Source organism: Nerophis lumbriciformis, linkage group LG16 (genome assembly GCF_033978685.3).
Source record: "Nerophis lumbriciformis linkage group LG16, RoL_Nlum_v2.1, whole genome shotgun sequence".
In the NCBI taxonomy this organism is placed as follows: domain Eukaryota; kingdom Metazoa; phylum Chordata; class Actinopteri; order Syngnathiformes; family Syngnathidae; genus Nerophis; species Nerophis lumbriciformis.
In genome coordinates, this window is record NC_084563.2 from 25,195,704 (window position 1) to 25,218,950 (window position 23,247).

Here is a 23,247-nt window from a genome sequence, read left to right on the forward strand (position 1 = left end):
GCTAACTGCGTGGGAACAGTGGATGACGAAGAAGCGCGCGGTGCATGCTGGGATATGTGACGTTTCATTTCCATTTGTGTGTTTATGTAAAGACCCCAAAATGGCTCCTTTTAATGTGTTGTCTGTCTAATTATAAATAATGCAGACGAGGCGTGTTAACTGAGTTCTCAACGTTTACTCACAGCGTGCTTATAACCACATTCTAACTGCCAGCACATACAACAACGCTTCTCAGGGCTACCGCGCATCCTCGTCACTATCGTTGCATGCTGGGTAGTGTAGTTGTTATATTTGCTAGCTCATAACATCACATTAAGAGACACGCTTACGCGCTTAATTCAATACTCGCCGTCATTCCGGGTGGATTGACAAAAGACCTCCAGCCGCTAGATATTGGTGTCAACAGGGCATTCGAAGCTAGACTGCTAACTGCGTGGGAACAGTGGATGACGAAGAAGCGCGCGGTGCATGCTGGGATATGTGACGTTTCATTTCCATTTGTGTGTTTATGTAAAGACCCCAAAATGGCTCCTTTTAAGTGTGTTGTCTGTCTAATTATAAATAATGCAGACGAGGCGTGTTAACTGAGTTCTCAACGTTTACTCACAGCGTGCTTATAACCACATTCTAACTGCCAGCACATACAACAACGCTTCTCAGGGCTACCGCGCATGCTCGTCACTATCGTTGCATGCTGGGTAGTGTAGTTGTTATATTTGCTAGCTCATAACATCACATTAAGAGACACGCTTACGCGCTTAATTCAATACTCGCCGTCATTCCGGGTGGATTGACAAAAGACCTCCAGCCGCTAGATATTGGTGTCAACAGGGCATTCGAAGCTAGACTGCTAACTGCGTGGGAACAGTGGATGACGAAGAAGCGCGCGGTGCATGCTGGGATATGTGACGTTTCATTTCCATTTGTGTGTTTATGTAAAGACCCCAAAATGGCTCCTTTTAAGTGTGTTGTCTGTCTAATTATAAATAATGCAGACGAGGCGTGTTAACTGAGTTCTCAACGTTTACTCACAGCGTGCTTATAACCACATTCTAACTGCCAGCACATACAACAACGCTTCTCAGGGCTACCGCGCATGCTCGTCACTATCGTTGCATGCTGGGTAGTGTAGTTGTTATATTTGCTAGCTCATAACATCACATTAAGAGACACGCTTACGCGCTTAATTCAATACTCGCCGTCATTCCGGGTGGATTGACAAAAGACCTCCAGCCGCTGGATATTGGTGTCAACAGGGCATTCAAATCACGACTGCGAACGGCGTGGGAACAATGGATGACCGAAGGCGAACACACCTTCACTAAGACAGGCAGACAGCGCCGGACGACATACGCCAACATCTGCCAGTGGATCGTAAATGCCTGGGCAGATATTTCGGTCACAACTGTGGTCCGAGCTTTCCGGAAGGCAGGATTCACAGAACTGCTGGACAACAGTGACACTGACTCCGATGACTTCGACGAGACGGAACCGGCCATTTTGGATCCCACATTTGCCCAACTTTTCAATTCGGACACCGAAGACGAAGAATTCGAAGGATTTACGAATGAAGAATAACTTCAGAAAGTGAGCGCTATGTTTATTTTGTGTGTTGTGACATTAACGTTCGAGCAACATTATGTTGCTATTGCTCTGCACTATTTTGAATTTTACTATGTTTGTGATTGCACATTTGCGTACATTTTGGGACAGAGTTGTTAGAACGCTGGTTTTTAATATATTATTAAAGTTTGACTGACCTATCTGACTGTTTTTTTGACATTCCCTTTAGCGCAGCGTAGGCGCGGCTTATAGTCCGGGGCGGCTTATAGGTGGACAAAGTTTTGAAATATGCCATTCATTGAAGGTGCGGCTAATAACCCGGGGCGGCTTATAGTGCGGAAAATACGGTAATATGATCAAGCTTTCTTGTTCTTGTCAAAAGTCTAGCAGCCGCATTTTGTACCAACTGTAGTCTTTTAATGCTAGACATAGGGAGACCCGAAAATAATACGTTACAGTAATCGAGACGAGACGTAACGAACGCATGAATAATGATCTCAGCGTCGCTAGTAGACAAAATGGAACGAATTTTAGCGATATTACTGAGATGAAAGAAGACCGTTTTAGTAACACTCTTAATGTGTGACTCAAACGAGAGAGTTGGGTCGAAGATAATACCCATATTCTTTACCGAGTGGGAGTGACACACTCACAGCCAATCAGGTGACCGTATCAACTAGGGCTGGGCAATTTATCGAGTTTGTAAGATATATCGATATATTTTTTAACAAGATATGAATTAAGAAAATATCATAATATCGATATAATTTTTTCATGTTCAAATGACCAAATGACGCTTATTTGTTGTGTTCCTTGTTCGCCCCGCTTCCCACTCCCTCGCAAGACTCCCAAGTGCTATTAAACCCCTCCCCTTCCTCCTTCCAAGACGTGCTTGCACTATCTCACCCACTGCACTGATCCACAACAACAACACACAAGCAAATATGGAGTCTGACTGTGCCACCAGCAGTGTGCCAGTGAGTAAAATGAAAACTTCTGCATATCTGCCAACAACTACAGTTTTCCTGTAATGAGTACGGTTTTTGATAATTCATTGCAGTTTACGACTGCAGTGGTAGAAAATACGGTTTTCAAATTAAAAATAATTCACTTAAAAATCGAAGCTACGTAGCTTAACTACATTTCCCAGTAGCTTGGCAGTAGCTTCACTGCTTTTTAAACAAGTAGAGATTTCCGTAGCTTAGCTACTTTTAGACCCATGTAGCGGTTAGCTAAGCTACATGCTACAAGAGAAGAGAGAGTGAGAAGAGAAAAAGAACTGGAGTAGTGCAACTACACGGGCAGGGGACAAAATATACTGGAAAGATCAATGATTGGTCGATTTACATTTAAGAACATCCATGATTGGTTGGTTGGTTTAAAAGGATGAGTCACAATTGGTTAAGATTAGGGCAAAACATTACAGACAGGCCAATCAGAGGCAAGATAGGGCGGGTCATCGAACCAGGAAGGGAAATCACAACAGACATCACAAATGACGATGAGAGAGTCGGAGAAGAGAGAATATTCAAGCGAAATGTACGCCGAAGTGAGGAAAATCATAGCCGCACATTTAAGTCACTGACCACTTCTAGTAGGACCACAGAACCGTACATGTGTGACAGTCCATTACATCGTCGACTGGGACTTAAAAAGTGCCTCCCTGCAAATTAATTGTTTTTCTGAGTTTGATTCATGTTGTATTATTTGCACAGCTAGGTTATTTATTTTATGTAGAAATAATATTTTTCTATTTTATTTGTTATGTAATTCTGTGCTACTTAAACTGTTTATTTTCTGTGCTGTTGATACCCATATTGACTAACTGGTTTAATAAAAGTGCCACTGACTGTTTATAGTACAGTTGTCATTCACTTCAATTTCAGTGAATCTCTCTCAAAAATTAATATCTTTATATGTATATTTTCACCCAAAAATATATTGAGATATATATCGAATATCAAGTTTAAGCAAAAATATATCGAGATATACTTTTTCGTCCACATTGCCCAGCCCTCGTATCAACTATCACGTTTGGTTGTCTGATGGCTGATTCTTTGCATGGAGTGAGAAGAGAAAGTCAAAATGAGTGCTGCAGAGAGCGAAGAGATTTTTCGATCAAACAAGAAAAGTCACGTCGACAGTTTTTTTCAAAACGGACCGTAGTCAGACCAAGGCGCTCGTAATCAGTGCTATCACACCAAAATAAAGGGAATTACAAACAAAATGTCATTATTCGCTTAATTTTAACTAACAATCTCATGTTACATTCAACTTTTTTTTTTTTTTTTATTGCAATGAAAGAATAATCTTGGCATTAAATAACATTGAACAAACAAGACAACTTGTCTTTTAGTAGTAAGTAAGCAAACAAAGGCTCCTAATTTGGCTGCTAACGTATGTAGTAACATATTGTGTCATTTCCCATTTTATTGTTTTGTCAAAATTACGAGGGACAAGCTGTAGAAAATGGATTATTAATCTACTTGTTCATTTACTGTTAATATCTGCTTACTTTCTCTTTTACCATGTTCTATCTACACTTCTATTAAAATGTAATAATCACTTATTCTTCTGTTTGGATACTTAACAGGTTTTGACTGATACTACACATTTTGGTATCAATCCAATCCAAAGTAATACAAGATCATACATTGGTCATAATCAAAGTTCTCCTGTGTCCAGGGCTGTTTTTTCTGACTTGATAAACAAAAAAAATGACAACATTTTGAGATAATAAAAAATATAAATGTAATCATTGTACAAACCCTGTTTCCATATGAGTTGGGAAATTGTGTTAGATGTAAATATAAACGGAATACAATGATTTGCAAATCATTTTCAACCCATATTCAGTTGAATATGCTACAAAGACAACATATTTTATGTTCAAATTGATAAACATTTTTTTTGCAAATAATCATTAACTTTAGAATTTGATGCCAGCAACACGTGACAAAGAAGTTGGAAAAGGTGGCAATAAATACTGATAAAGTTGAGGAATGCTCATCAAACACTTATTTGGAACATCCCACAGGTGAGCAGGCAAATTGGGAACAGGTGGGTGCCATGATTGGGTATAAAAGTAGATTCCATGAAATGCTCAGTCATTCACAAACAAGGATGGGGCGAGGGTCACCACTTTGTCAACAAATGCGTGAGCAAATTGTTGAACAGTTTAAGAAAAACCTTTCTCAACCAGCGATTGCAAGGAATTTAGGGATTTCAACATCTACGGTCCGTAATATCATCAAAAGGTTCAGAGAATCTGAATTCGATCCCTCAGGCTGTACTGCATCAACAAGCGACATCAGTGTGTAAAGGATATCACCACCTGGGCCCAGGAACACTTCAGAAACCCACTGTCAGTAACTACAGTTGGTCGCTACATCTGTAAGTGCAAGTTAAAACTCCCCTATGCAAGGCAAAAAACGTTTATCTACAACACCCAGAAACGCCGTGGGCTTCCCTGGGCCTGAGCTCATCTAAGATGGACTGATACAAAGTGGAAAAGTGTTCTGTGGTCTGATGAGTCCACATTTAAAATTGTTTTTGGAAACTGTGGACGTCGTGTCCTCCGGACCAAAGAGGAAAAGAACCATCCGGATTGTTATAGGCGCAAAGTTGAAAAGCCAACATCTGTGATGGTATGGGGGTGTATTAGTGCCCAAGACATAGGTAACTTACACATCTGTGAAGGCGCCATTAATGCTGAAAGGTACATACAGGTTTTGGAGCAACAAATGTTGCCATCCAAGCAACGTTACCATAGACGCACCTGCTTATTTCAGCAAGACAATGCCAAGCCACGTGTTACATTAACGTGTCTTCATAGTAAAAGAGTGCGGGTACTAGACTGGCCTGCCTGTTGTCCAGACCTGTCTCCCATTGAAAATGTGTGGTGCATTATGAAGCCTAAAATACCACAACGGAGACCCCTGGACTGTTGAACAACTTAAGCTGTACATCAAGCAAGAATGGGAAAGAATTCCACCTGAGAAGCTTAAAAAATGTGTTTCCTCAGTTCCCAAACATTTACTGAGTGTTGTTAAAAGGAAAGGCCATGTAACACAGTGGTGAACATGCCCTTTCCCAACTACTTTGGCACGTGTTGCAGCCATGAAATTCTAAGTTAATTATTATTTGCAAAAAAAAAATTACGTTTGAGTTTGAACATCATCATTGTAGTGCATTCAATTGAATATGGGTTGAAAAGGATTTGCAAATCATTGTATTCCGTTTATATTTACATGAAACACAATTTCCCAACGCGTATGGAAACGGGGTTTGTAGTATCGACTATATATACGGCTCTTGTACTTGGTATCGTTACAGCCGTTGTCTATATAGATCCAACCATGGCATTTGTTTACATTCAGGAGCCCTAGCTTGTTGCTAGCGGTTATCTATTGTATGTTCCTACGGTGTGTAGTGAAGCATGTTTAGCTATTCCTTGTCCTGTAGAGATGATCATTTGTTTTTAAGGCCAGATACGTCCATTCTGTCTCCACAGTTTGTCTGCTTGTAATTACACCGTGTGTATGCGTTGCCCCTCTTGCTTGTTTTACCAGCAATGTCACGATGTGACGACAGTGCGGTATTATTAAAATACCGGTATTTTTCAGAAGCATTATAGTACAGTTTTTAATTCATTAGTGCTGCAGTACTTTATTAGTACAGCTTAACCCTAAAAAATATATAGAAATATATATTTTATTATTTGGTGCACATAAAAATGTAAGAATCAATTTTTGGGTTCATCCATTTTCTACCGCTCGTCCCGTTCGGGGCCAACAATTATAAGTCGTACGTCAGTAGCCAAGAGGAGTTTTTGTTTTGAAAAAGTTTTATCATGAATGTTATACTAAACTAGATGAGGCAATTCCTGAAGGAGTTGCGTGTGAATGCTCTAATGCTGAAGTTGAACTGAAATCCTGGAATTTTTTTAGAATTGTTGAAGTAGAGCACATCATTTCCAAACAGGCTGAATATTTTGAAGTTGGAACAGTTTGAATAAGATGAAAAATGTGGGAGTTGTGAAACTTTGAAGAATGTCCCATTGATTTCAATGGGAATTTCCCAAAAAATTGGGAATTTTGGGAAAAGTGGGAATTGTTTTGAAAATGGTAAAAAACTTCAATGGTCTAAATGAGTTGAAATAGTTGGTGTTGGAATTTCTCAAATCAGTAGAGAAATGTTGAAGTAGTAACATGTTGAATTGAGAAATGGTATTACGGAATTCCTGGAATTTCAGGAAAACCAGGAATTTTTCAAGTTCAAAAAACTTAGTTTTTTGTCCTAATTAAGAGGAATGGTTTGACGGTGGAACGATTGAAGTGGGTTGAAAAATGTGGGAGGAGTAGTCGCCACAAAAAAGGGTGGAAATAGGGCTTTGGAAAACCAGGAATTCTGGAAAATCCTGGAGTTTTTTTTAAACTTGGAAAAAGGGTAGTGTCAATGTCCAGGATGGTGGAATGTGTTGAAGGTGGAATTGTTTGAATCGGTTGAAAATTTGGAAATGGTTTTTTGAAAAATGGCCAATTCATTTTGATGTCCCAGAAAACCTGGAATTCTAGGAATTTTTGGAATTTGTCAAGGGAAAGCCCGCGATTCCCGAATAGGCTGAACAGTTTGAAGTTGGAACGGTTTGAATCGGAGCATTCACACAATAATATATTACAAGACACATGTTGAATCGATTCTGAAAGGAATTGTTACCCCAAGAATGGGAATGGAATCGAGTCTTGAGGTTCCCAAAGATTCTCACCTCAAACGGACCGAATGGCTTTGCGGTACTGACAATGATCTACCTCTTCTTCCCAGCCAGTAGATGTGAGGTGGTTGCTGTCGGCAGTGGCAACTACAACGTCAGGGAGAGCTTGTCAACAAATGGACGTGTTGTGCACGACTCTCATGCGGTGGTTACTGCAAGGAGATCACTTATGAGGTGAGTTGTCTTGTTTTGTTTACACTCACTAAAGCATACATGGGAATAATTCATATTAAAGACAATGCCCAGTTTCATGGATTAGGAATTGGATGTGAGCCCTGAATCTTAATTTTTCATATTGACATACAGTAATCCCTCATTTTATCAAGTCTAATTGGTTCCAGGCCTGACTGTTGTACATGAATGTTTGCAAATATGGATTTTTATTAAAACATTGAATATTGTCATTGTTGTACTATAAAAACTGTTAATAACCTTCTAAATGTGTTTTTTTAAACATTATTAGAGCCCTTAAGACATGAATTAACACCCATATAGTAGTGTTGTACCGATACCAATATTTTGGTACCGGTACCAAAATGTATTTCGGTACTTTTTGATACTTTTTTTATAAATAAAGGGGACCACAAACAATTGCATTATTGGCTTTATTTTAACCAAAAAAATGTTAGGGTACATTAAACAAATGTTTCTTATTGCAATTTTGACCTTAAATAAAATAGTGAACATACAAGAAAACTTTTCTTTTAGTAGTAAGTAAACAAACAAAGACTCCTAATTTAGCTGCTGACATATGCAGTAACAGAGTTATTTATCATTCTATTATTTTGTCAACATTAAGGACAAGTAGATAATAAATTATTAATCTACTTGTTCATTTACTGTTAATATCTGCTTACTTTCTCTTTTAGCATGTTCTATCTAGACTTCTGTTAAAATGTAATAACTTATTCTTCTGTTATTTGGATGCTTTACATTAGTTTTGGATGATACCACAAATTTGGGTATCGATCCGATACCAAGTCGTTACAGGATCATACAAACCCGGTTTCCATATGAGTTGGGAAATTATGTTAGATGTAAATATAAACGGAATACAATGATTTGCAAATCATTTTCAACCCATATTCAGTTGAATATGCTACAAAGACAACATATTTGATGTTCAAACTGATAAACTTTTTTTTGCAAATAATCATTAACTTTAGAATTTGATGCCAGCAACACGTGACAAAGAAGTTGGGAAAGGTGGCAATAAATACTGATAAAGTTGAGGAATGCTCATCAAACACTTATTTGGAACATCCCACAGGTGTGCAGGCTAATTGGGAACAGGTGGGTGCCATGATTGGGTATAAAAACAGTTATCCAAAAAATGCTCAGTCTTTCACAAGAAATGATGCGGCGAGGTACACCCCTTTGTCCACAACTGCGTGAGCAAATAGTCAAACAGTTTAAGAACAACGTTTCTCAAAGTGCAATTGCAAGAAATTTAGGGATTTCAACATCTACGGTCCATAATATCATCAAAAGGTTCAGAGAATCTGGAGAAATCACTCCACGTAAGCGGTATGGCCGGACACCAACATTGAATGGCCGTGACCTTCGATCCCTCAGACGGCAGTGTATCAAAAACCGACATCAATCTCTAAAGGATATCACCACATGGGCTCAGGAACACTTCAGAAAACCACTGTCAGTAAATACAGTTCGTTGCTACATCTGTAAGTGCAAGTTAAAGCTCTACTATGCAAAGCGAAAGCCATTTATCAACAACATCCAGAAACGCCGCCGGCTTCTCTGGGCCCGAGATCATCTAAGATGGACTCATGCAAAGTGGAAAAGTGTTCTGTGGTCTGACGAGTCCACATTTCAAATTGTTTTTGGAAATATTCGACATCGTGTCATCCGGTCCAAAGGGGAAGCGAACCATCCAGACTGTTATTGACGCAAAGTTCAAAAGCCAGCATCTGTGATGGTATGGGGGTGCATTAGTGCCCAAGGCATGGGTAACTTACACATCTGTGAAGGCACCATTAATGCTGAAAGGTACATACAGGTTTTGGAACAACATATGCTGCCATCTAAGCGCCGTCTTTTTCATGGACGCCCCTGCTTATTTCAGCAAGACAATGCCAAGCCACATTCAGCACGTGTTACAACAGCGTGGCTTCGTAAAAAAAGAGTGCGGGTACTTTCCTGGCCCGCCTGCAGTCCTGACCTGTCTCCCATCGAAAATGTGTGGCGCATTATGAAGCGTAAAATACGACAGCGGAGACCCCGGACTGTTGAACGACTAAAGCTCTATATAAAACAAGAATGGGAAAGAATTCCACTTTCAAAGCTTCAACAATTAGTTTCCTCAGTTCCCAATCGTTTATTGAGTGTACGGTTGTCCCGATCCGATATTTGGATCGGATCGGCCGCCGATATTTGCCAAAAAATGCGTATCGGCAAGGCATGGGAAAATGCCGATCCAGATCCAGTTTTTAAAAGAATTCTGGTCCGTGTTTTCCAACGCACCGATTTAAATAATACTTTCCACTTTTCTGCTGTTCCCTAATTTCCGTTCCGCATTTTCCAGCACACCATCAACACAGCCACAGGTCTGTGTCCTAACCGTTAAGACGGCCATGTGAATTAAAAGTTAGCGGTAAAAATGTAAGCTGTGTGGGGGCAAACAATTGAAGGGAGTGTGTAGATAGTTTTTTTTTTTTTTTTTTTTTTAAGTTTACACTTGTTCAAGAGCAAGTATTGATGCTGAGTTATAGACATTTTATCCCACTCAGGTTGTTTGTGTGTTTTGCTTTTTTAAATAATGTTTACAGCATTATTTGCACTTTATACTGTTCACTTTTTTACTGTTCAATGATGCCATTTCTGTTGGTCATGTATAATTTTGTCTATTTTGTGTTTATCCTTGAATAAACAGGTCAGTTTCTTGTTACCAACCATTGTGTATTATTCAAACTCACCTAATTCAGCTGGCTAGTTGTTAAGAGTACTAAAACCCTTTTCAACATGAATCTGACAACTAAGTAGGCTAAATAACTTTAAACTTTAATACATGCTCGGATAGGCCAGTATCGGTATCTGATCGGAAGTGCAAAAACTTGGATCGGGACATCCCTAATTGAGTGTTGTTAAAAGAAAATGTGATGCAACACAGTGGTGAACATGCCCTTTCCCAACTACTTTGGCACGTGTTGCAGCCATGAAATTCAAAGATAATGATTATTTGCAAAAAAAAAAATTAAGTTTATGAATTTGAACATCAAATATCTTGTCTTTGTAGTGCATTCAATTGAATATGGGTTGAAAAGGATTTGCAAATCATTGTATTCCGTTTATATTTACATCTAACACAATTTCCCAACTCCTATGGAAACGGGGTTTGTACTTTGGTCATATTCAAAGTCCTCATGTGTCCAGGGATGTATTTCCTGAGTATTTAAACATAATGTCCATCCATCCATCCATCTTCTTCCGCTTATCCGAGGTCGGGTCGCGGGGGCAGCAGCCTAAGCAGAGAAGCCCAGACTTCCCTCTCCCCAGCCACTTCGTCCAGCTCCTCCCGGGGGATCCCGAGGCGTTCCCAGGCCAGCCGGGAGACATAGTTTTCCCAACGTGTCCTGGGTCTTCCCCGTGGCCTCCTACCGGTCGGACGTGCCCGAAACACCTCCCGAGGGAGGCGTTCGGGTGGCATCCTGACCAGATGCCCGAACCACCTCATCTGGCTCCTCTCGATGTGGAGGAGCAGCGGCTTTACTTTGAGCTCCCCCCGGATGACAGAGCTTCTCACCCTATCTCTAAGGGAGAGCCCCGCCACCCGGCGGAGGAAACTCATTTTGGCCGCTTGTACCCTTGATCTTGTCCTTTCGGTCATGACCCAAAGCTCATGACCATAGGTGAGTATGGGAACGTAGATCGACCGGTAAATCGAGAGCTTTGCCTTCTGGCTCAGCTCCTTCTTCACCACAACGGATCGATACAGCGTCCGCATTACTGAAGACACCGCACCGATCCGCCTGTCGACCTCACGATCCACTCTTCCCTCACTCGTGAACAAGACTCCGAGGTACTTGAACTCCTCCACTTGGGGCAAGATCTCCTCCCCAACCCGGAGATGGCACTCCACCCTTTTCCGGGCGAGAACCATGGACTCGGATTTGGAGGTGCTGATTCCCATCCCAGTCGCTTCACACTCGGCTGCAAACCGATCCAGTGAGAGCTGAAGATCTTGGCCAGATGAAGCCATCAGGACCACATCATCTGCAAAAAGCAGAGACCTAATCCTGCAGCCACCAAACCAGATACCCTCAACGCCCTGACTGCGCCTAGAAATTCTGTCCATAAGGGTTATGAACAGAATCGGTGACAAAGGGCAGCCTTGGCGGAGTCCAACCCTCACTGGAAACGTGTCCGACTTACTGCCGGCAATGCGGACCAAGCTCTGACACTGATTATACAGGGAGCGAACCGCCACAATAAAACATAATGTAAATGAAAAAAAAACGAAAGATGTGATGCCAAAAAATATCGATGTAATCATCGTAGTTTCGACTAGATACGCTCCTGTACTTGGTATCATTACAGTGGATGGATGTTAGGTGTAGATCCACCAATGGGGTTTGTTTACATTCAGGAACGGCGTCATTAGCGGTGACGCCGGTGAGCTACGGTGTGTAGTGAAGCATGTTTAGCTATTCCTCGTCTGCAGGGATGATACTTGTAAGAAACTTACTTTATTTGTCGCCATGGAGTTGAGGATTTGTGATTTAGAAGTATCTAAAACACTGCAGACTGCGGATGGACTTTAGCTGCTTGCTAGCTGGCCATGTCTTAAAGCACTTCTTCCTGAGGGCGTTTCAGTGTTAAAACTTCACCTTTATCGTTAGTTTTTAAGCCAAAATGCGTCCATTCTCTCTTTTCTGTCTGTGTCACTGTGTCTGCTTGTAAGTACTCCGTGTGTGTGCGTGCTGCCGTACATGCTGAACATTAATCTGTGTATATGTATGTAATATATATACTGTATGTGTGTGTGTGTGTGTGTGTGTGTGTGTATATATATATATATATATATACTGTGTGTGTGTGTGTGTGTGTGTGTGTGTGTGTATGTATATACAGGTAAAAGCCAGTAAATTAGAATATTTTGAAAAACTTGATTTATTTCAGTAATTGCATTCAAAAGGTGTAACTTGTACATTATATTTATTCATTGCACACAGACTGATGCATTCAAATGTTTATTTCATTTAATTTTGATGATTTGAAGTGGCAACAAATGAAAATCCAAAATTCCGTGTGTCACAAAATTAGAATATTGTGTAAGGGTTAAATTTTGAAGACACCTGGTGCCACAAGCTAATCAGCTGATTAACTCAAAACACCTGCAAAGGGCTTTAAATGGTCTCTCAGTCCAGTTCTGAAGCCTACACAAACATGGGGAAGACTTCAGATTTGACAGCTGTCCAAAAGGCAACCATCGACACATTGCACAAGGAGGGAAAGACACAAAAGGTTATTGCTGAAGAGGCTGGCTGTTCTCAGAGCTCTGTGTCCAAACACATTAATGGAGAGGCAAAGGGAAGGAAAAACTGTGGTCAGAAAAAGTGTACAAGCGATAGGGATCACCGCGCCCTGGTCAAGATTGTGAAAAAAAACCCATTCAAAAATGTGGGGGAGATTCAGAAGGAGTGGACAGCTGCTGGAGTCAGTGCTTCAAGATCCACCACCAAGAGACGCTTGAAAGACATGGGTTTCAACTGCCGCATACCTCGTGTCAAGCCACTGTTGACCAAGAAACAGCGCGCAAAGCGTCTCACCTGGGCTAAGGAAAAAAAGAGCTGGACTGCTGCTGAGTGGTCCAAAGTCATGTTTTCTGACGAAAGCAAATTTTGCATTTCCTTTGGAAATCGAGGTCCCAGAGTCTGGAGGAAGACAGGAGAGGCACAGGATCCACGTTGCCTGAAGTCTAGTGTAAAGTTTCCACCATCAGTGATGGTTTGGGGTGCCATGTCATCTGCTGGTGTCGGTCCACTCTGTTTCCTGAGATCCAGGGTCAACGCAGCCGTCTACCAGCAAGTTTTAGAGCACTTCATGCTTCCTGCTGCTGACCTGCTCTATGGAGATGGAGATTTCAAGTTCCAACAGGACTTGGCGCCTGCACACAGCGCAAAATCTACCCGTGCCTGGTTTACGGACCATGGTATTTCTGTTCTAAATTGGCCCGCCAACTCCCCTGACCTTAGCCCCATAGAAAATCTGTGGGGTATTGTGAAAAGGAAGATGCAGAATGCCAGACCCAAAAACGCAGAAGAGTTGAAGGCCACTATCAGAGCAACCTGGGCTCTCATAACACCTGAGCAGTGCCAGAAACTCATCGACTCCATGCCACGCCGCATTAACGCAGTAATTGAGGCAAAAGGAGCTCCAACCAAGTATTGAGTATTGTACATGCTCATATTTTTCATTTTCATACTTTTCAGTTGGCCAACATTTCTAAAAATCCCTTTTTTGTATTAGCCTTAAGTAATATTCTAATTTTGTGACACACGGAATTTTGGATTTTCATTTGTTGCCACTTCAAATCATCAAAATTAAATGAAATAAACATTTGAATGCATCAGTCTGTGTGCAATGAATAAATGTAATGTACAAGTTACACCTTTTGAATGCAATTACTGAAATAAATCAAGTTTTTCAAAATATTCTAATTTACTGGCTTTTACCTGTATATGTGTATACATATTTATATATGTATATGTGTATACATATTTATATATGTATATGTGTATACATATTTATATATGTATATGTGTATACATATTTATATATGTATATGTGTATGCATATTTATATATGTATATGTGTATACATATTTATATATGTATATGTGTATACATATTTATATATGTATATGTGTATACATATTTATATATGTATATGTGTATACATATTTATATATGTATATGTGTATACATATTTATGTATGTATATGTGTATACATATTTATATATGTATATGTATGTACATATATGTGTAGGGAACGGACATGTGTTGAAAAGAAGAGATGAACAGACTACAGTCTGTTTGGAAAGATTAAAAAAACTGCCATATTGTGGAGGTGACTTTTCCTGTTTTATCCACAATTTTTTTGCTCTCTGCAGCACTCATTTTTTAATTTATTTTCTCAGTCTGTGCTGAGAAGCGACAGCGCGATGGTGCAGTCAAACCTGATGGTTGATGCTGTTACGCAATTGGCTGTTCAGCATGTGTCTCCTATTTCACGACTACTTCCTGTTTTGCTATCTTACCAGACAGCAAGTGCCTTTGTTCATGCAACCAACCATGCTTTTTTTCTTTCCGGTTTCTTCCGACCCAAACAAATATATTAATCGAACGTTCTATCAAACACAATATGTATTAATATTGATTACACGTTTATCGCGATATAAATATTGATATTGTTTTATCAGCCCAGTCCTAGCCTGTTGTTACATTACTAATATACTTACAGCGTGTATATAAACTGCTGATGGAGACTTTTGGATGTTTTTTAAAGCATAGATCATATCCCCATTACCTGCATTGTTAGCCGCCTCTTGCTATTGTTTATTTACAACTTAGAGTGCATACAAAAAAGAAAGATTCATGTTCTTGTCTCACACAAGGATTGTGAATGATGGTCAAAAATCCCCCCAAAAGTGTAGTTACCCTTCTAAGCAAAGTCCAGGACATACTTAAATGCACCCTCCTGATCATCAACTGTGTTTTTTTTCCCCACACACAGATTTTTCTACCAGCACCTGCTGCTGTTCTACAGCAAAACAGCGCATGTGACCGAAATGTCCATCTTCCAGCACAACAAGGGCGGCCTCCTCAGCTTGAAGAGTGGCATCACGATGCACCTTTATGTCAACCAGCTGCCAAAGGGAGCCACGGAGATCCCCTTAAACCTGTGAGAGCACCAATTAAATTGATTTTCAATAATGATTTGAGATACGACTGTTTAAAATTACTAGCTCTGTCATAAAACCAATGACGCTGGTAAGTTGAGGTTTTGTTGTATTTGTAGCAGGCTAAAATTTGAACTGAAACAAGATGACATTTTATGTGTTACAGGTCCCTGAACCCGCTTTCCATTTCCGCATGGCAGATGAATAACGAGCTCGGCCTGCACCTGTTAGTAGAGGGCAAGGTACTGTACAATTTTCACAGACTTGCCGTATTTTCCGTACTATAAGGCAATAATGAAATGTGGGGAATTCTTCTTTTACGCTTTCAAGACTTCAAATATGGTAAACAAAATGTAGGCATGATGCCGCTGCAAAGAACTTTGTGCTTCTTAAAGCAAATACCGAGAACCGGTATCTTAGGCTACGTTCACACTGCAGGGTTGAATGTCCGATTCAAATGTTTTTGGTCAAATACGATTTTTTTATGTACCGTGTTTTCCGGACTATAAGGCGCACTAAAATCCTTTTTTTTCCCCTCAAAATTCGACAGTGCGCATTATAACCCGGTGCGCCTAATGTACGTTATAATTCTGGTTTTGCTTACCGACGTCTAAGCAATTTTATTTGGTACATGGTGTAGTGATAAGTGTGACCAGTAGATGGCAGTCAAACATAAGAGATACGTGCAGGCTGCACTATGATAGCAATATGTCCCAAGTAAACAACAAATTTTATGTTCCATTGAAAATATAGAACATTACACACGGCGCTCAAAAATCTATCAAAATGTTTTAGTACGACTTTGGTAAGCTATGAAGCTGCACTGCTTGATAGATTGTACTGTGCTTCAACATAGGAGTTATTATTATGGTGTGTGTATAAGGTAAGACATATCTGGTGTTTTGTTTCGCAATATTATGTAAAAGCAACTTTTCTTACCTTCTGGTACCTGCTGATCTGTATTTGGGATCTGTATAAGTTCTGAAAAATTGCACGCGTCTGCTTTTGTAGTCCGTGCTGACACCGTAGTCGATAAGCTTCTTCTTTTTCTCTATCTTCTTGTTATGGGACATTCATCCTCCGCTGTTGCCATCTCTAATATAAAGTAGTGTAAAAGATCTTACTTATATTTGTCAGTAAACTCGCCATGAAAGCGCTAAAACATACCGGTGTAGTGAGTTTACATTATTCACCCAAGGAACTTTAGTTATTAGAGAGTTCCGGTCGAACGTTTTTTCACGGGACACATTTCCGGATGAGGAGATGCTGCTTCGTTATTGATTGAAGTAAAGTCTGAATGTCATTAAAACAGTTAGCTCCATCTTTTGACACTTCTTCCACTCCCGTCCTTGCACGCTACACCGTTACAACAAAGATGACGGGGAGAAGACGCTGCCGAAGGTGAGCCACGTAAATAAGACCGCTCATTAAACGGCGCATCCTGAAGCGACTGTCAGAAAGCGGCTTGAAGATGATCTGTAAAACATCATCCATGCAACATTTTGACCAAAGAACCACCATTACATGTTATGTAGACACAAGGAAGTGTTTTCCACCTAGAAAATAAAATAATATGACTCTTTTAATGCGCCCTATAATCCGGATATATGAAAAAAGACCGAAAATAGACCATTCATCAGCAGTGCGCCTTATAATCTGGTGCACACTTTGGTACGGAAAATACGGTACATGCAGCTCTTTTCTAGTGCTGGACAATTAATCGGAGTTAGATTTTGGCTTCTCACAATCATAAAAATGTTATAGTCGAAGAAACCGATTCATGGACCGCGCAAAGTGCATGAAATTCCTGAGCTTGTCACGGTGAAACGTATGAGTGAACGTATTAGTTGAAAAAAAGATCACGTTAACCAGAAGTTTGGGATCTCACCATTGGTTTGCTACTTTTTATTTGACACTGCACTGGTATGCTTAACCCAGGGGTCGGCAACGCAAAACGTTGAAAGAGCCATATTAGACCAAAAATACAAAAAACGAATCTGTCTGGAGCCGCAAAAAATTAAAAGCCGTGTATAAGTCTTATAATGAAGGCAACACATGACGTAAGTGTCTATATCATGGCGGGACGGCGTGGCGAAGTTGGGTGACTGGCTATGCCAGCAACCTGAGAGTTCCTGGTTCAATCCCCACCTTCTACCAACCTAGTCACGTCTGTTGTGTCCTTGAGCAAGACACTTCACCCTTGCTCCTGATGGGTCGTGGTTAGGGCCTTTCATGGCAGCTCCCGCCATCAGTGTGTGAATGTGTGTGTGAATGTGGAAATAGTGTCAAAGCGCTTTGAGTACCTTGGAGGTAGAAAAGCCCTATACAAGTATAACCCATTTACCATTTACCATATTAGCCTACTATCAAAATGACTATGTGTCGCAGGCTGAAGCAAATCTTTGTTGACAGAAATGTTGAAATGTAATATTTATACGTGTCTATCGCGACACATTTTTACAACCATTTGTAAATCGGAGGCGACTCAGAAGGTGAGATAACTCCTGGAAATTACTGACTTAGAATGGCCAAATGTGTGTGTGTCCAAGTTAAAGGAAACGGCAGGCTGTCTTCTTTTAATGCAGCCAATATTACATACAGATAATGTGTCATGAGACATCCAAAACTAAATTACATACAAAGAGGATAGAAGTAAAGGATATTAAATGAGCTCAAATATACCTACAAATGAGGCATAAAGATGCAATATGTACATACAGCTAGCCTAAATAGCATGTCAGCATTGATTAGCTTGCAGTCATGCACTGACCAAATATGTCTCACTTCTTCCTTCATTTAGGTTTGTAAGACTGACAATATAAACATAAAAGGATTCATTGTGTATTTTACATAAATAAAAGAGAAGGTTTAGTGTAAATATATTCACAGTAAACTATACATGTTTACACACATTGAAAGTACACAACATTCACACACTAAACATTGTAATTTATCACTAACGTTATCGCCTCTACTGGTCAGAATTAGCACTACATGTATTAAGAGGTTTGAACGGTACTTTTTGCAATTTAGATTTTTATCCCAGGGTTGAATGAATAGTCTTCTCCTCACGCCACTGCTACTTCACTGTGACACACTTGCCGGGCTGTTGCCCCTTGGATGGTGGCAGGAGTACTGCACACATGATCAACCCTAGTTTGAATGGTTTCACAAGCCTATTTGGGTGACGTTCGGCGGGCCAAATGAAAAGCTTTGGCTGGCCTGATGTGGGCCGCGGGCCGCCAGTTGAATAAACCTGGTTTACATGTATTTGTTTGTTTGTTAATAATGTATATTTAGTTTTCAAATTAATTAATTGTGGTATTTTTTTCAATTTCAGTCAAAAATAATCGTGATTATGTTTGCCGTAACATTCCAGCCCTACTCTTTTCCTAATGTGGTTACTGTTTTAAAGGTGTTCCCAGTTCTCACCTTCGAGCACTCGAGCCCCAAGATGGTCAGCATGTCGGCCGCAGACAAGCTCGCCCAGTGGCAAGTGTTGGGCTACCAGGGAGCCTTGCTGAGCCACTTCATCGAGCCCGTCTACGTCCACAGCATCTTTATCGGCAAGTGGGACAAGTTCAATTTCAGTTTATTTGAAACATGCATACGATACAATGAAATGCATACGATACAATGTAATGCATCACATATTTCTACGAAACCCAAAACCATTGAAGTTGGCACGTTTTGTACATGGTAAATAAAAACAGAATACAATGATTTGCAAATCCTTTTCAACTTATATTCAATTGAATAGACTGCAAAGACAAGATATTTAATGTTCACACTGAGAAACTTAATTTTTTTTGCAAATAATCCTTAACTTCGAATTTAATGGCAGCAACACATTGCAAAAATGTTGGCACAGGGGCATTTTTAACACTGCTACATGGCCTTTCCTTTCAACAACACTCAGACCACAGAACACTTTTCCACTTTGCATCAGTTCATCTTATATGACCTCGGTCCCAGCGAAGCCGGTGGAGTTTCTGGGTGTTGTTGATAAATGGTTTTCGCTTTGCATAGTAGAGTTTTAACTTGATGTAACGACAAACTGTCGTTACTGACAGTGTTTTTTTGAAGTGTTCCTGAGCCCATGTGGTGATATCCTTTACACACTGATGTCGGTTTTTGATGCAGTACCGCTTGAGGGATCGAAGGTCACGGTCATGCTGCTTACGTGCAGTGATTTCTCCAGATTCTCTGAACCTTTTGATGATATTACGGACCGTAGATGGTGAAATCCCTAAATTCCTCGCAATAGCTCGTTGAGAAATGTTGTTCTTAAACTGTTGGACAATTTGCTCATGCATTTGTTCACAAAGTGGTGACCCTCGCCCCAACTGAGCATTTCATGGAAGCTGCTTTTATACCCAATCATGGCACCGACCTGTTCCCAATTAGCCTGTTCACCTGTGGGATGTTCCAAATAAGTGTTTGATGAGCATTCCTCAACTTTCTCAGTCTGTTTTTTGACACTTGTGCCAGCTTTTTTGAAACATGTTGCAGGCATCAAATTCCAAACGAGCCAATATTTGCAAAAAATAAGGTTTTCCAGTTCGAACATTAAATATCTTGTCTTTGCAGTCTATTCAATTGAATATAGGTTGAAAAGGATTTGCAAATCATTGCATTCTGTTTTCATTTACCATTTACACAACGTGCCAACTTCACTGGTTTTGGGTTTTGTAGTTGTTTCAGTACAGCACATCTGAAAGGGAGTAGGAAGATCATAGCAATTTTATCCCATTTCCTTGTTCTCTGTAACAGAACAGTGAATAAATAATTAATATACCATAGTAAGTAAACAAATGTTAAATACATAAATAATCATTATCTAAAAAAAAAAAAAAAGGTTCAAGTGTTCATAATTGTTCTTCTTTGTACTTTGTGAACACTTGTAGTTTGAACAGTCTCTTAAACTGCATCATATTGGTGCTTTGTTTGATTTTAGTTCATCCATTCTATAATTTAATTCCACATACCAATATGCTAAAGATTTTAAGTGTTGTACACGAATACAAATGTTTTAAATTAGATTTTCCTCTAAGGTTATTTTTCTCTTTTGTTGAGAATAAATTGTTGTACATTCTTGGGTAGAAGTTTATAGTTTGCTTTCTACATCATTTTTGCTGTTTGTAAATGCACCAAATTGTTGAATTTCAATTTTTGTGACTCAATAAATAAAGGGTTTGTATGTTCAACATTATGTATAATTCTGATCTTTTTCGTAACACCGTTAGTGAATGAAGCGCGCATTTGTAGTTGTTTCCCCATATTTCTACACAATAACTCAGATATGAAGTGAGTTTTGGTCCAGAACATATTTTGCTTTATTCATTATTGACGTGTTTCTTGCTACTTTATGTTGTATATTTTTTATATGAGGTTTCCAGTTCATTTTGGCATCTATTATTAAACCCAAAAATGTGTATTCTTTTACCCTTTCAATGTCTACTCCGTCTATTTGTGTTTGATTTTCCCTTCTACTGTTACCGAATAACATTATTTTAGATTTACTGAGATTCAAAGATAGATGTTTTTGTCAAACCATCTTTTCAAGTCACTCAAGCTTTTTTTTTTTTTTCTTTTTCAGGTGACATGGGGCACGGGGACACTGTTGGCATCGAGAGGGCCGTGATCCATCGCACGGAGACCATCACCTCCCAGTTGCCCATGTTCTACTGCATGGTGAGGCCTCACATCAGCATGGTGCCGCCCGTGGCCAGTGGCGGCAATGGCGACGACCAGGTGACCTCCAGTCTCAACTGGTGCGAAGGCGACAGCTCTGTGGAAGTGGTGGATGGTCTGACTGGCAGGACCATAGATGAGTGAGTGTATGTTTTGTTGTGTGAGTAAGACACTGCTAGCTTGTCAGCCACTGAACACGTGCTTCACCAGATTTTCTGGAAGTGTTCAGTTTGCTGCATTTGCACAAAGCGAAACTTTCACTAAACTGAATTCCAACTTCAACAAGGTGTGTTGAAATCAAATGTGGGGAATACTTCTTTTAAACTTTGAAGACTTCAAATGTGGTAAAAAAAAATGTAGGGATGATGCCGCTGCAAAGAACTTTGTGATTCTTAAAGCTTATACGTAGAACCAGTATCTTAGGCTATGTTCACACTGCAGGGTTGGATGTCCGATTCAGATTTTTTGGTCAAATACAATCTTCTTATGTACCGTATTTTCCGGACTATAAGGCGCACTTAAAATAATTTTTTCCCCTCAAAACTCAACATTGCGCCTTCTCACGCGGTGCACCTAATGTACGGAATAATTCTGGTTGTGCTTACCGACCTCAAAGCTATTTTATTTGGTGTAATAAGTGACCAGTAGATGGCAGTCAAACATAAGAGATACATGTAGACTGCACTACACATTTTATATGTTCCATTGAAAATATAGAACATTACACACGGCGCTCAAAAATCCCATTAAAATGTTTTAGTACAACTTTGGTAAGCTACGAAGCCGCTTTGTTTGATGGATTGTACTGTGCTTCAACATACAAGTATTATTATGGCGTGTGTATAAGGTAAGACATATCTGGCATTTTGTTTTGCAATTTTATGCAAAAGAAACTTTTTTTTACCTTCTGGTACCTGCTGATCTGTATTTGGGATCTACATAAACCCTGATAAATTGTGCGCGTCCACCTTTGTAGTCCGTAACGACACCGTAGTCGATAAGCTTCTTATTTTTCTCTATCTTCTTGTTATGGGACATTCATCCTCCGCTGTTGCCATTTCTAATATAAAGTAGTGTAAAGTTCTTACTTATATCTGTCAGTAAACTCACTATGAAAGCGCTAAAACATACCGGTGTAGTGAGTTTAAATTATTCACCCAAGGAACTTCAGTTCATAGAACACGTTTCCGGTGTTGTTGTTTCCGGATGAGGAGATGCTGCTTCGTTATTGATTGAGGTAAAGTCTGAATGTCATTAAAGCAGTTCGCTCCATCTTTTGACACTTCTTCCACTCCCGTCCTTGCACGCTACACCACTACAACAAAGATGACGGGGAGAAGACACTGTCGAAGGTGAGCCACGTAAATAAGACCGCCCACAAAACAGCGCATCCTGAAGCGACTGTCAGAAAGCGGCTTGAAGATGATCTGTAAAACATCATCTATGCAACATTTTGACCAAAGAACCACCATTACATTATGTAGACCAGAAGGAACTGTTTTCCATTTAGAAAAAAAAACAAAAACAATATGACTCCTTTAATGTCCCTTATAATCCGGTGCGCCTAATATATGAAAAAAGATCAGAAATAGACCATTCATCGGCAGTGCGCCTTATAATCCAGTGCGCCCTATGGTCAGGAAAATAGGGTATATGGCAAACACAAAATATGCAATATTTTTCACAAAAAATATTTCAAAGAGGAATATTTGATGTGAGGTAATTGGAGCCTCAATAATTCACAACATTGAGTTTGTTTCATTATTTTTGGAGCAATGAACAAATACAGCCTGCCTGGCAACTGTGTTATTATAGTCAACATTGCAACTTTTTATTGTTACATATCACCTTTTTTTATGTTGTTTTTTTTTCATCTGTCTTTAGAATGTGCCGCAGGCCGTTAAAAATGAGCTGCGGGCCGCAAGTGGCCCTCGATTTGCACTTTGGACACACTTAGAAAAAGTTTACAACAGGCCGTTATCAGCGCGAGCTGGAGAAAGAGAGCGCTTGATTTGCTCACCTCAACCCACTGACAGCACAGTACGGATAATCTCGCCTCATTGAAGCGTTTGAAAAATAGCTCTGATGACCAATTTTATTTTATTTTATTTTATTTATTTATTTTTTTTATGTTTTCGCACGCTCTTTTAAAAAAGGTGCAACTGTCATTAAGGTTTAGATTGTGTTATTGTTTTTATGTCTTAGTTTTTGCCTTAAACTTGTATGTTGCAGACCTGGCCAATATTCATGCATTTTTCAAACGCGGCACACTTTGACTTTTAAATATGCTCTCCATTG

At 39.8% G+C, this 23,247-nt stretch overlaps 1 protein-coding gene across 1 annotated transcript in view; it reads left to right on the forward strand.

The window, feature by feature from the left end:
- The window catches only part of adad1 (adenosine deaminase domain containing 1 (testis-specific)), a 52,055-nt gene that overhangs the window by 23,054 nt on the left and 5,754 nt on the right, over positions 1 to 23,247 (forward strand). The window contains exons 7-11 of the mRNA XM_061976860.2: positions 7,387 to 7,510; positions 15,090 to 15,257; positions 15,422 to 15,497; positions 18,671 to 18,821; positions 20,855 to 21,089. Of these exons, the coding sequence (XP_061832844.2) occupies positions 7,387 to 7,510; positions 15,090 to 15,257; positions 15,422 to 15,497; positions 18,671 to 18,821; positions 20,855 to 21,089 (754 nt within the window). The remainder of the gene's footprint in view (positions 1 to 7,386; positions 7,511 to 15,089; positions 15,258 to 15,421; positions 15,498 to 18,670; positions 18,822 to 20,854; positions 21,090 to 23,247) is intronic.